The 14408-nt window shown below is 48.2% G+C and overlaps 1 protein-coding gene across 4 annotated transcripts in view; it reads left to right on the top strand.

Moving 5' to 3' along the window:
- nhsl1b (NHS-like 1b) overlaps positions 1-13715 on the top strand; it is a 105290-nt gene extending 91575 nt beyond the window's left edge. For 2 of the 4 annotated variants that reach the window (XM_073492540.1, XM_073492542.1), the window contains exons 5-9: positions 1773-1904; positions 3753-7058; positions 8119-8251; positions 10269-10307; positions 11177-13715. In XM_073492540.1, coding sequence (XP_073348641.1) covers positions 1773-1904; positions 3753-7058; positions 8119-8251; positions 10269-10307; positions 11177-11852 — 4286 coding nt within the window. In that variant the 3' untranslated portion in view covers positions 11853-13715. The remainder of the gene's footprint in view (positions 1-1772; positions 1905-3752; positions 7059-8118; positions 8252-10268; positions 10308-11176) is intronic. The other 2 variants (XM_073492541.1, XM_073492543.1) reach the window with 1 other exon arrangement.
- The last annotated feature ends 693 nt before the right edge of the window (positions 13716-14408 follow it).

Raw genomic sequence — 14408 nt, 5'->3', positions numbered from 1 at the left:
ATTACTGTATCCACTCATCCACAGAGGAAAAAACTGTATGTGTCAGTCACGGATGTCTTCCTCTTCTACTGCATCTCTCTGTCTATTCTCTCCTTCCTTCGTGCTTCTTGGAGGCTGACCTTCACCTTCCTTTATGCGTGTGTGAGCGAGCGTTTGTGTGTGAAAATCGTTTGACAGCTTATCCAAGGGTCAAGGCTTTTCACCGACTTGATGTCGGATCACAGGGCGTTTGACAGATGAACACTCGTACACAGCAAAACGTGTCGACTCAATTCCCCTGTTAGCGTGTCACATTTTTCAGAGCGATCTGCCCCACACAAACATAAAGGTATCACGTCTCATTTAGCCAGTTCTGATGATGAATATACGAGCTTGTCTGATGTTTCACCTGTAAAACATGAACCCACATCAGTCAGATATCTTGTATGAGGTGTAAAAAAAAAGAACAACAACAGCACAAAATGGCAGCTCAGTATCAACATCTGCATTTTGCTGTTGTCAAGGCCAATATAACAGCGATCCTTTCATCCTTTACACACTAATGAGTTCTTAATGTGGTCCCAGTCCACACAAATCACTGCTGACTTCATCTCCTGTCACTTCAAATTACTGAGAAAGACGGAGCAAAACACACACAGAGACGCAAAGAGAGATCAGGGAATTTTTCTGTCGCTTTGAGGAGGAACGTGATAGACACTATCTGCCCTCATATCAGTCTCTTTTTCCCTAACGCCTGCAGGCTGTCAGTAGCTCGCCAAACAGCAAAAAAAAGAGGAGCGGCTCCTAGTGAGATATTGCTCCTCCTTCAGGGTAACTGGACAGAGATATTGAGAAGAATGAAAGACAGTGTGTGTGTGTGTGTGTGTGCTTGCTTCAACTCCTATCTGTCCTGTGCATGTGTGTTTTTGTGATCTCACATATCTTATATGTATGTTTACACTGAAGTTACTTATATACAGGGTTGGAAAATAACACAAACCACCAGCCAAAAAGGCATGTTTTTTTTAAGTGCGTCAGTGCTGGTAAATTTAAAAGCACTTTGGCCGGTGGATGAAAAAGTTGAAGGGTCGGGTCACCCAAATGACACAAAGATATTTTCTCACTTTCCTCTTGTAGTATAATGCGAAATATACACTTATGTACTCAAGTTGAGATATTTACCCTTGAGGTTTCTGCTTTCACCCCATAAATGGAAGTTAATATAATTTTCTTGTTGTGGTGCTTACACCAGTGAACAATTGCATTAAAGAATCAGTAGCAGCTCATATTTCTAGAAACATGTCCAAGTAGACCCCACTGGGTTCACTACAAATCAGGACTGTTTACGTTATGAGTTTATGTCTAAAGAAAATCAGCTGATTTATTATTATCAGTAACAGTCTTAAGTTTTCAGTGGAACTACTTTAAAGTCTCTGTGAAAACAGAGTTTTTTTCTGTCTATACATTTTCTAAATGTTTACTGCTGTGAGTATCACAAACAGGATCTGTGCACCTACTCTTCATTGTATTGGGTAGAAGACAGATATCTTAAAACCTGGGCAAATAAAACCAAAACTATCTGCATGGCTAGACACCACTAGAGGGAGGTGAGAACATATTTTTTTTATCATTTGGTTGAACTGACCTTGCCCTGTTGATGTTGCATGTTCAACTTAAAAAAATAAAATAAAAAAAGGCACCCCCTGCATGTCGTTGAGTTTGTTCCTTCCGACTAACCGACTTCTGTTTGCCTGTGTGTCCGCCTGCCTTGCTCTCGCCCTCCCGGCTACCAGGGGCAGTGTTTGACCGACAGGCGAGCATCCGGCGCTCCCTCATTAACACTGACACCGTGTCCCGCCGGCCCAAGAAGGTCAAACGCAGAAAGACTATATCAGGGCTGCCTGACAACATCAACCAGGAGCTAGGTATGGATCACTGTGGGGTGATTTGTTGCCCTCTACTGTCCACAGACCTGTACCAACACTCTGGACAAGCATCCCTCCTTCTTTCACTACTTCCTTTAACCTAACTTTCTATGGATTTATTGCTTTAATCAATAATAACTGAATGGATTGTGAATTAACTCATCCCACCAGTATTGTTCTGAGTACATCTTAATAGGAGGGAGAAAATGACACATGCAAGTCCACAGTGTTGGATCAAGGCCCTGCAGTTGTTCAGTCTTTCCCTGTTTTCAGTTCTACATACCATGTGTCCTCATTTGCTCTCCTCCACCCTGTGTCACTGTATCCACAGCCAGGAACCAGTTATGAAATCCTTTTCAGTAGTTTTGTGGTTTTAATTTAGCCCTTTTTCCTTCTCTGGTAAATTTTGCCTGCACAGAATCTCATTTTTTATTTCCCTATTGGAAAATCATGCCACATAGGAGAAGTTAAGTGCAGGGTTTGCCATTCTTAAACACGAATTGTCCCATAATCCCTTGGGGTCAACTTTCTGCAGTCCTTTTTTCTGTGAATTGTTTGTGTGTCTGTGTCTGTGTAATCCAGGAGCCATATTGATAATCTCAATATGTGTGTCTTACTTACCAGCATGTACTGATCATAAGACAATAGGCACCTGATCATGGACACCTAAAATCTACCTCAACCCTCTTCATTTTCATTTTCAGAATCTATAATGCTCAAACCATCTAAACAGATACCAGCTAAAAAACAAACATGAAGGTTCAGAGGTCTTCTATCGTTAGTTACTCAGCTGAGCCGGGTGTTAAGCGAGCATTAAGCTTACTAAGATGACACTGTGCTGTGCTGACGGCTCCACATGGCTGTATTTATTTACACGTCTCTGAGCTGTAGGATGGCAGCAGTGTTTAAGGAGAATGTCATTTCTCTGATAAGATCACCAAGGCAGATAGGAAAAGAGCTTTAAAGTCTGGTTAGTGCCCAGCTGACGACAGCCGCTGAATGTCATGATTACTGGGCCGGGGTAATTGTCCCAGTGCTTCATCCCTCCCTCTCCTTGCACTAGAGCTGCCTGCAAAAGTAGACCTGCAGCTTAATCTATCGCAGCAGCAGCAGCAGCCAAGCTGTCACTCCAGCTTTTAGCAAAGGAGGAAGAGAGTGTATGTGTGGTTTAGAGAGAACGAGACGGGGGGAGAGAGAGAGAGAGAAGAAAGGACACGCGAGTGTGTATGTTTTGGGATACGAACATCAACAGGAGAGCCACCACAGATGGGAGACACACTAGACATCCTCTCTGGTTTTACAACTCATTCTTCAATTTGTTTGTTTACGAGCCGGTATGTTCGGTGTGTGTGCGTCTTTGTGATCTGCATCTCTGTGTGTCCTTGTCTCTATGTCTACCTGCAAATCCTGTTTGTTCTGTCCTGTATGATGGTGCGGGATCATGTCAATGTGTATGTGTGCACATGTGTCTTTGTGTATGTTTGGGTCCATGTATGTGTTTCTTGGCTGCCTCATACCTCACCAGCTGTCTGTCCTGGAACCCAGCGGACTATTTGCTTTTCTATCAGACTGAGTCAGAGCCCGAACAGGAGAGGAAGCATCTCTCTGCTTTCCCTCACATCATTTCCCCCATATCCTTTCCCCCTTAATGAAGACCAGAAGTTATTAACGCACGAGACATGGTTACAGCAAATCAAATTAATTAGCTGCCCTGTGACCACAGATAGTATGACAGTCCAGTTGAAGGAGCAGAACGTATTGTGGCCGAGGATAGCAGAGCAAAAAGAGAAAACACGAGATGTAATGCATGATTATGTGTTTATCTTATTTTCTTTCTCCCTTTCACAGCAGCAAAAGGATACGCCGGAGATCTCCGGCCACATTCCATGTTCCTACCAGGACACTACTCCACCTTGAGCAGAGTTGGGAGCGTCAACTCGACGCTCCGACGTTCACAGACCAGAGATTCCAGCTGCCAGACGGAAGAAGTGAAGATTGTACCGCCGTCCATGAGAAGAATCCGTGCTCAGCGAGGACAAGGAATCGCTGCTCAAATGGCCGGCATTTCTGCTTCCTCTTCAACAGGAAGTATATCCATCTCGAGTAGTGACAGCTCTGGGATCTTGATGATGCCGCATCACTTCAACGGAGATCCTTCCCGTTTTCACAGTCTGCCCCGACAAGGCGCCAGGGTGTCGCTCAGTGCTGACCCCATCTATAGCAGCACCCCCATCAAGTCGGAGGAGCAGACTACTCCTCAGAGGCAGATTGGAAAGCTACAGGTTGACGATACAGTGGTGCACATGAGAAACATCCCGAGGACGGGCACACTGCCCAGGCCCAAGTCTCAGGAACTGAGGGGGACACAGTCCAGTGATTGGGGTGGTGGTCCAGCATGTGTGGTCTCCCCACATGCTGCCTACTCCACCTCAATCATCCCTAACGCCACCCTATCCAGCTCCTCTGAGGTCATTACCCTAAACACCATCGGTCAGCTCTCCCACTCCCCAGCCTCAGCTTACCCCACAGCGCGGCCGCTCAGTCTGGCTTCCTCTACCAACACCGACTCCCTGATCTCCAGTCCAGCAGCCTTTACCCACAGCTCCACCTGCCCAGCTTTGGCCACCTCTACCCCCACCCGTACCCAACAGGATGGTGGTCAGGTAGTCACAGGTCCTGCCAGCGAGTCAGGGCACTCGGACAGCAGTGTACACAGCCACAGCACCTTGGCCCCCACGCCGCCATCCTGCCTGCCGGAGGAGCAGTGGATCTACGACACGCCGGAAAACGTTGTGGTTCCACACCGCACTCTGACCTCCAGCTGCTCCACTCCTATTAACCAGCTGTATAGCAGCCTGGACCACTCCTCCAGGACCACTACTGACTCCAGCTCCCTCCATTCCCAAGACAACGATGGGTACTACACCTCCATGCACATGGACTCAGGCCTTCGCTCTCGCAGCCACGGCAGTGGGCATGGTGCAGCAGCTGGGAGAGCCACCCGGCACAGCATGTACGAGTGTCGGGAGATGGCCAATGAGGAAGACTCTGGAAGCTTGTATAGCGACCGCTCTCTGTCCCGCAGCATCTCCCTTCGCAAGTCCAAGAAGCCTCCACTGCCCCCGGCTCGTACAGACTCTCTTAGACGCAAACCTGGACCGAAAAAGCCCCTTGGAGGCGTAAGCGCCATCAGTGGCGGTAACGAGCCAAACGGCGCCATGCTTAATGAGACTCTTATTGCCAGCTTGCAGCAGAGCCTACAGATGGGGCTGAGAGGAGGGAAAGGAAAAGGGGCCTCGCCGTCTTCACCCTCTCACAGCCCAAGCAGCGACTACGATGACCCTTGGGTGCTACGGCCACGCAGTCAGAGCAGCATCAGCGCAGGTAGCTCTGCAGCGTCACTAGCGGCTAACGCCAATGGTGGCAATGTGTCTAACGTGTACTCGCTCTGCCATGTGACGCCTGCTCACAGTGAGACCAGCAGCTTGCGCTCGGACTATGCTGACTCCTGGGGATACTACATGGACTTCCCTCATAACCATAGCGATCAGAGGGCACAGACTCCTCCAGCCCACGCCACAGATAACATGTCGGCTGGTCCTCACCCAGGAGAGTTACAGAATGGAGGCGACATTCACAGCAACGGCCAGGCACCTCGAGCTCAAGGCCAGGAGGGAGGGGTAGCAGTGAAGCCCAAAATGTCCACCTCTTCACCAGACAGGGTGCACAGACTGACCTCCCCGTCTAGCGGCTACTCCAGCCAGTCCAACACCCCCACAGCCGGAACCCCGGTGCCCTCCTTCATGAGGTCCATGTCTCCCTCCGGCAGCCGGCCCAAGCCCAAAGTGCCTGAGAGAAAGTCATCTCTCCTCTCCTCCGTATCCATGTCCTCCTCTTCCACCTCCCTCTCCTCCAACACCTCCGACTCACTTAAAAGCATTGGACCTCCTCCTCCACCTCCTCCACCCCTGCCCCTCTCTTCCTCCTCGGCTCCCAACACCCCTCTCGGCCCACCTCCACCCTTCCCTCCCCCTCTACCCCCAACGACCACTGCAGGCACTCCTTCGGGAGCTCCCCCGTTACCAACCACTCCACAGGGTCCAACTCTGAGCCCACCCCCTGCCTGCTCCATCTCCCCAGAATTCCCCCCTCCTCCATCCCCTGAGATGCTAATCCCCCCCAGTTCATCCTTCAATGGGAGCTTCAGTCCTCCCCCTCCACCTCCCCCTCCTGTCCCCTCCATGGGGCCACCGCCACCTCCTCCACTGCCTTCTCTCACCCCACCTTCCTCCTCTCCATCTTTTGTGAAGGCAGTTAAAGATTCTCCTAAACCAGCTCTTTCCGAGAGCCCCACAAAGTCATCTAAGCCCCTGATCACCCCGTTTGCACTGCAGAGCGTTCAGCTCCGCTCTGTTAAACGGCCAGAGAAGGAGATTAACGGCAAATCAGACCACACAAACGCTCAGGAAACCGGGATGGACCTCCTTCACGGTCTAAAGCCCCAGACCCTGCAGAAGTCTCTCTCCATGGAGACTCCCACTGTGTTACCCCTTTCAAACTGCTCCCCAGAGGAAGATTCACGTAACTCCTCGCCATCACCTGTGTCAAAGCTTTTAAATGAATTGTCTTTGGACTGCAGCATCACAGATTACACACCAGATAGTGCTGTTGAAAATGGAAAACCTGAGGATCAATGTTACTTTCTCTTAAATGGAAAAGAAAGTCCCAGTCCCCCACAGAGCTCCCAAAGCTCTCCTGTCAAACAGAAGCCTCCGGCAGTCTCAAAGAAACCCAAATTTATCCCCCAACAAGTTACTGAACAGGTTCCATCTCAGCTTGAGGATACGACCAGGTTGTCTCGAATGGAAGACCAAGTAGATGCACCGAAAAGACAGATAAAGAAAGAGGTGAAAGAGAGTAAAAGTGAGCAACAGGAGGAAGAGGAAACTTCAGAGTGCTCAGAGCCTCTCGAAGAGAGCAGTGAAACATCGACAGACAGCCGGGACGAGTCCCAGATCTCTGCTTCTGCCTGCCAGGAGACAAGTCTTGACCAAGGGTTGTATACCAGTGGAGAAGCTCTTGAAGAGGAAGAGGAGGAGGGAGATGGGACAAGTAGCACGACTGGATCCATCAGCTCCAAGGAGGACGACGCTGGTGAGTCTCACTGAAATGAGTTTGTTTAAGGTGTTTTGTAATTCATTGTTAAAGTAGAAATTTTCAGGATTTGCGAAGAGAGAGGAAGTTTCAGATTGTGCCAGTCAAAACCTTCATTAAAGTATTAAATAAGCCCATTACCACAATCCTGTATGGTTGGTATGCCTGCTAGCTGTGTGGCCAGCTCCTCGGGCAGCTGTGAAATTCATTTTGTCCTGTGAAGCAAAGAATCCAAACTTGAAACCACAAGCTTTTAAAAGCTTTAAAACTGTGAAAATAGCGCAGGAGAGACGGCTTATCTCTGGGACAGCACTGCTGCAGCCTCTTGAATCCCTCCTCTCTCACTTTCTCTTCTACTCATTCTTCTATATTTCATATGCAGAGATCTCTCCCTCCTGGTAACTGTCCCTTGGTCTTTTTTCCCGCATTGCTATTTTTCACCTCAGCCCCCACTGTCTACTCCACTCCTCTCCACCATCCATCCTTGTTTCCAAATATCCATTTTTGCCTCTCTGCCTTTTACTCCTCTTTACTGTTAATCTCTCATCGTCAGTCAGCCCCGCTGTCTCTCTCTGCATCTCTCTCTCTCTGTCCTGCTCCCTTCTTCTCTCTCCGAGGTAAGGGAGGGGGCAAGTGTCCCAGGGGAGATGTATTTGTGGTTGGAGGGAGAGAGGGGGAGGGGCTGCATCGTATCAGAGGGGAGGGGAACAGATCGGGTAAGGGGATGAAGGGGAGGATGGGGAGAGCGTAAAGTGAGACTGCCTGCAGCGGCTCAGGCAGTCGAAGTGCAGACGTGAGCGCGGAGGTTGAGAGGAGGAGGAGGAGGAGGAGGAGAAAAGAGGCTAAACTAGAGGAGAAGAAAAGAGAGGAAATCTCGAGACAAAACGAGAATGTAAGAAGACAGTCGGGCACCTCCTCCGTAGCACTTCAGATTTTATAGGCAGCCAGGTTAATGCGACGGGATAGTGGATCCTTGAGTGTGTGCATGCGTGTGTTGCACTGAGTGAAGTGTGTGTGTTTACTCTCCCGTAACTGTGTGTATGTAACTTCTCTTTCTCAGGTGAGGTGTTCGACTCCAGTACGGCTGAATCGTCTCCGGCCCCGTCAGCCAACGGGGCATCCGATGAGAACATGGTGACCCCGACTCCATCGCGGACTCGGACCACTGAGGACCTGTTTGCCGCCATTCACAGGTACCACGATGCATTTGTCTCCCGTCACTCCTGAATGTACTGTTACTCCAACTCCTCTACTCCTCACCTGCTACAACTCCTTATGTATAATTTATTCCACTGATCTAGTTTTCTTTTCCTCTTGTACTCCGTCATTTCATTTTCTGTTTGTTTTTCTCTCCATCTTCCCCCTCACTCTCTGTCAGCATCTCATTCCCTCGTTCTCACCCCCTCGTAAACCACAACGTATCACCCTGAACTCTAAGCTCCTTCTCCCCCTTCATCCTTCAACCCATAATTTCTCTTTTTCCATCTCCATCTCCATCCTCCCCCCTCCTCCTCCTCCTCTTCCTGCCCTCCACCTCTCAGTCATAACTTTACACAGCACTGCTGTCCCATCTGCAGGCATACACATCTGTCAAATAGCAGGTCTCTGGAGTCTCCCAGCCCAGGAGCGAGTGCCTTTTTCTGTTCTTGGTCAGCGAAGGGACTGATTAAGGAAGCAGAATGAGTCAGTCGTCAAATGTTTATCGAGGCATCCGTGTTAGTGTACTAACATTAGCGTTGCTCATTCTCACGCCGAGAAAAAAGACGGTTGCTTCATCCATTATTTAAATACTCGACACCCTCAGGTCCTAATCTAGGTTAGAGGCCACCAGAGAGATTTCTCTCTCGTACACACACTCTGCCGTCTCTGACATATATTGCATACGTGCTCCCGTGCTTCAAAGGAAGCACACACATAAATTTCTCATGCAGCCCGCCAGTTTGTGTTTCACGGTCACGTGCAGTAGCAGTCGGAGTTCTCTTGAGCATCACAGGATTCCATTTCACGGGATTTTATTTCTGCCGGCGACAGATTGTCGATGTATTTATGGTGCACACGTCACATGCACAAGTGCAATTTATTGTGCCGTTTAATTAGATGTGAAGATTGTGTAAGCATGTGTGTGTAAATCTCGCAATGGAACTGTGTTTGTTTACCACTTCCTTTACTGGTCTCCATTGCACCTCCTTAGTATGGAGCATATGGGCATTTTTTTTTAGAGATTTTAGACAAGTGGGAAGTGGTGACGAACTCCAAGTGAGATGAATCAACAACTGTGGAGGGAAAGGAATTCATCCACATAATTACATGCATAGATTTAATTAATTTGGGGGGGGGAAAAGCAGGGCTCTTAACATCAAAGCTGTCATTAAATCAAAATCCATTCGAGAAATTCTTAAGTTGGATACTTGAAAAAAAAAAAAAGGGTATGTTTTTGTTCGACTTTTTTGCACCAGAGCCGTCTCTTCATCTCTCCTTCTCACCTGTCCCGTACCTTTGATTTTCACTCTGTCATCTCACTTCCTACACTCTCCGTCTAATCGCTCTCTCCTTCTGGGAAAACAGAGAATGATGAAAAAACCTTGAATGAAATGCCTTCACAGCTGCAGCAGAAAATACAACTTGTCCGAAGGGAGATCCTCCGAGCCAAATGTAATACAGCCAAGAGAGAGAGAAATCGATCCGGGAGCCCGAGCCGGGTCTTAAATTGCAGCCTTGTTTACCTCCATATAACTGAGATTGGTTATCACTGCCTTTCCAGTGTGGCTGTATGTTTGTGAATTTAACAAAAGCCGTTGAGGCGTCGTGGTTGACTGAATTCAGGTGTGAGTGTGTAGGCACGTGTGATTGTGTGTGAGAAAAGTCTTATGTAATGCCGATGGGCTAATGTGGCGAGGGAGCTGGCTGGGGACGACGCAGGATGGAGGTTGAATTTAGGGCACAGACACACATTTTGTGAAACAGAAAGCCGACAGAGGATCTCTCACAAACCATTTGTATCCTCTAGTTCTCCCTCTCATTTGACCTTCACAGGTATATTATCTACAGGTTAGGAAAAATATGTCTTTCTGTAGACCTAATCTGAGGATTAAGGATTTTGTTTTGTGCATCCTTCTTTCCCCTCTTTACTTTTAGCCTCAAATTGCTGTTTTATCACCCAATCTGTATTTTTCATGCCTTTAATCATCTCCTCTCTCCCTCCCTGTGCAGAGGGGGCATGCAGTGGGTGGGTGCATCCTCTCTAGAGAGGTGCGAAGTGGCAAGTAGCCCCTTCCCTTTAATTAGCAAGCCTTGTTTCTGCAATCGCGGTGATGCTACCTTTGGATTAGCAGCAGTAATCCCGCCGCAGTGCAACCCGCTGGACCTCAGATTAATAAGGCTGTTTCCCTGCGAGCCCTAATCCCCTGTATTCTGCCAGTTGCAGCTTTATTGCTACGCTTTGATGCAGGGGTTATAGACAGTGTAGGCTGAGACTCTGATACCCCCTGCTGAATGGAGGCTGAATTGTCCTTGTGTGATTAAAACCGCTTTGGGCACTTTTCCCAGTTTGTGTTTTTGATTAATTTCATCGTGCCATGTCTGAGCTTTCCCGCAGAGTTGCAGCGTCCGCAGCCTCTCTTGTTAAAACTCATTGGATCGCTTTAAATAAAAATTTCCTTCCCTGCCTTCTTACAAGCACATACGCCACTCACTGCTCCTAATTTTTTTACTTGTTTAAGATTCGTGCTGTGACGCATGATTGCTGGGGGCAGTGCTGACATATGGCAAATTTGGGACAAAGATTTGAGGCGTGTTGGACAAGTATTTTAAGTGTAATCCTTTTTTTTAGCTGCTACACAAACAAGACCTTTTGTCTGTCCTCGCCAACTACACAGAAACATTAACAAGGCTGCTTCCTATATGCTGCAGCCCAATTTTAATTTAAATAATTGGATTTAATGTCAATGTTTCCTGATAAAACTGCCCCCAATGCTTGCATTTCTTCTTGTTGCTCTTCCAGTTCAACATTTAACTGTCTTTAAATTATTTTACAAATTTGTTAACCTTGCTTTCACTCACTCACTCCGCAGAATTTCTACAAACATGTCATTAATCTGGTTATCCACATCTCATTCTAGGTCAAAGCGCAAGGTCCTGGGTCGCAAGGAGTCTGATGAGGACAAGAACCGGGCTGGGAGCAGCCCACAGTCTCCACCTGTCACCCCCACAGCCATGTCCCCAGGGTCGACGTCTTCCTTGCCCCGCCAGTCAGGCTCCATCCAGCGAAACCTCCGCAAGTCCTGCACCAGCAGCGACACTTTCAAAGCCCTGCTCCTGAAGAAGGGCAGCCGCTCAGAGACCAGTTTCAGGATGTCGGCAGCTGAGATGCTTCGCTCCACTGACCCTCGCTTCCAGAGAACGCGCTCCGACTCAGAGCTGGACCCCCTTGCTGCTTCACCCTCCTCACCGACGGCGCCACACAGCCCCCTAACCTCCCCTGCCCGTGGTAAGAGGGCGACAGAAGAGTGGAATCGCTACGAGACCTTTTCTCTGTCCTCGCCGACTTCATCGTCCTTCTCGATGAGCGGGTCAAAATATGGGCGCTCACGCACGCCGCCCTCTGCCGCCAGCAGCAAGTACAATGCGCGCAGCCGAATCCTCAGCAGCCCAATGACTGTAATCTGTGAGCGCGAGGGCGAGCTGGCTGAGAACGAGTATGGAGACACTGCAGAGAGTCTGTCTGGACCAGCGGCCCAGACTCTCCCTATGCTCAAAGACTCCAATGGCACTTTATCTGACGAGAGCAGAAGTTAAAGAGCAGTGACGGTCCCTCAGATACAGGGAGCTGGACTCACTCATCATAAGCAGGGAACAGGAAGAGGAGCCGATAGAAGGCCCTCCAGAGACACCTCTCTGAGCCCCACCCCCTCAGCGCTGCCTCTGAGGGAGTGGACATGTCTGGTCCTGATGTGAGGTCAGAGGTCACCCCATCATGGACCGGGCTGAACTTAGTCTGAAGTGGAGAACTGGTTCAAGACTCCCATTCTCACTCTCTCCTTCGTTTGGTGACTCACCCTTTGTGTTAAAAGAATAGTGTTTCTTTTACGCCTGGTGTTCTTAGTTTGTTTTACATTTGTTTTGCTGTTTGTTTTACTTCATCTTGTCCTTAACACGCAGGAACCCTTTAGTTTCTTGGAATGACGAGGTTAAGATGGCAAACTAAGGTGAATTGAAGGAACCGAAAAGTCACAGGTTGTTTTGCTGCTGTGGTGCTGCGTAGCTAGGCAGTAGGAAAGAGTGGTAACGTAAAGGTGTGCTAGACGCTCGCCTGGGAATCTTCTCAGCTTCTGCGTTGCTCCTGTTGGCTCTGGAAAGTGTTTGAGAGCACCATGGTTTGCAAACTTCATACAGCCCGTAATATTTGTGGAAAGATCTCAAGGGTGAGGTTGAACAGACAGCTGGTACAACTTTCAACTATGGTTATCGCCAGGTTTTTGCTTTCTGCTCTTAGGTCAGCGGTTTAGTTTGCAGAGCTGGTGTGTTCAGTGGTCCAGAGGAAGTGCAGAGGGTTCAGTGCTGCCACCTAGTGATGGACAGGAAGTGAACTACAAAGGTTCAACCAAAACAGAAAATTTACTCATAAAACGTCTATTAAATGAATTTTAGCTTGAGATTTTGCACTGTGCATAGATGTTTTTCTTCGTTTGTGACTTTAAAAAGTATGTTTTAAAGACTGTTTTAATAAACAAGTGATGTCATGACCTCTGTTTGGGAGTTAGGTATGAATCTTTAATTGTAAAGCCAGAAATGACATTAGTAGAAGAAGCTAATTTCTGGGTCTTTTTAGTGACGGTGTTGGTTACCAAAGAGCTGAAAAATTAATCTGGACGTGAACACAATCAGAGAGTGCGACTGCTTGTCTGACACCCATGCATCCGGTCTGTTGCTAAGTTTGCTGAGACCTTCTAGAAGCTTTTAGGGCTTAAATGATTTCTTAAAAAAGCTATTGACTTTTATCTTTTTGCAGTTATATATGGTTCTGTATATACAAACATAGAGAAAGGAGTTTTAAGTAACATTTTGACTTATTTTCAAAGACTTTGTACATTTTTAGAGCCCTGTGTTTGCTGGAAGGGAGTGGTTTCCTTTTTTTGTAGATTATTTATTTTCACATAGCAGGGCTGCAGTACGATGTCACGATCAGGGTCGACCAGCAAAGGTGATGGAGTTAGTCCAAGGGCCACATTTACTACGCTGTTCCCACCAGGCCATTTCTTTCTTTTAAAAAGGTGCTTCACAGTTAGAGAAATGCAATAATGTTAATATTTCTGCTTAAGCCTTCTACTGCCCTTAATCTCGAGTCATGCAAAGCTCACGCTGGTGCTCGCAGCTGAGTAAATGTGGTCTCTTTAGAGTCATAAACTGAGGTGACAGGCGTGAGACTTCCTAACCCCCTAACAGCCATAGCGCCCTGTGGTTTAATCACCTGTGACCAAAGTGTGTCTCCCAGCTCCCGCCCGGCCATGATCGAGCACCCGGGCTCGTCTCATGACGGGAAGCGTCTTAATCACGGAGAGCTCGTGAAAAGACGAGAGTGCAGAAGAAGTAGTGGAGCTGAAGGCAGGCTGCTAACGCTCTTGTGTATGTCTGTGTAATAAAAACAAGGTGATATTTAAAGAGCAGGTCTCTGTGTCATTTTTTTTCTCTGCATGTCTGTGTGTGTGATTCACGGCCATCTGCCAGCCCGACTCCCCCAAATCACCGCCTCATTAGCGCCGTCGCCATGGCACTCGCACTCGTCCGTCATCTGGAAAGCTCCAGAGGCCATCGTTCACCCTTCCTCCCCCCTTCCACCCGCAGGGTCATCAGTTATGTCCCCTTCTGGACATCTTATTAGGACACACTGAATCACAGGCTCAGCCTATAATAGACCTTTTTCACTGACTTCAGAGCGCTTACAGCTCTATCCCACGTCTCAAGACTGAAAGCCACAGCCTCTCAACATTCCCCGCAGGTCCTCGCAGCCTTTCCCACACCTCGACACATCGAGCATTCGCTCACAAGGGCGCAGAAACACTGACCGCCTCTGAGTATTTACAATGAAGTCCCTCCACCTCGCATTGAGCAGAGTCACCTGCCCTCTGATGCTGCACCATCTGGCTGTCAGACGCAAATCAATACAAACTCCTCCCAGACATAATCACACTATTGACACTTCAGTTCTTTCCATCTCCTGTTATATTGAAGACCCTCCCTGTAGTATCCGGAACAGAGGAGGTGACAAATGAAACGCATCGACTTTATTCACCTGATGTGTGTTTTTAGTGCTTGAGGAGTCTTTACTGATCACTCAGCCTGTTCAACAGGCTG

The sequence above is a fragment of the Pagrus major genome, chromosome 22 (assembly GCF_040436345.1).
Source record: "Pagrus major chromosome 22, Pma_NU_1.0".
Taxonomy (NCBI): Eukaryota; Metazoa; Chordata; class Actinopteri; order Spariformes; family Sparidae; genus Pagrus; species Pagrus major.
The sequence above is the reverse complement of the archived record's forward strand: the minus strand, read 5'-3'. Positions and strand labels throughout refer to the sequence as shown.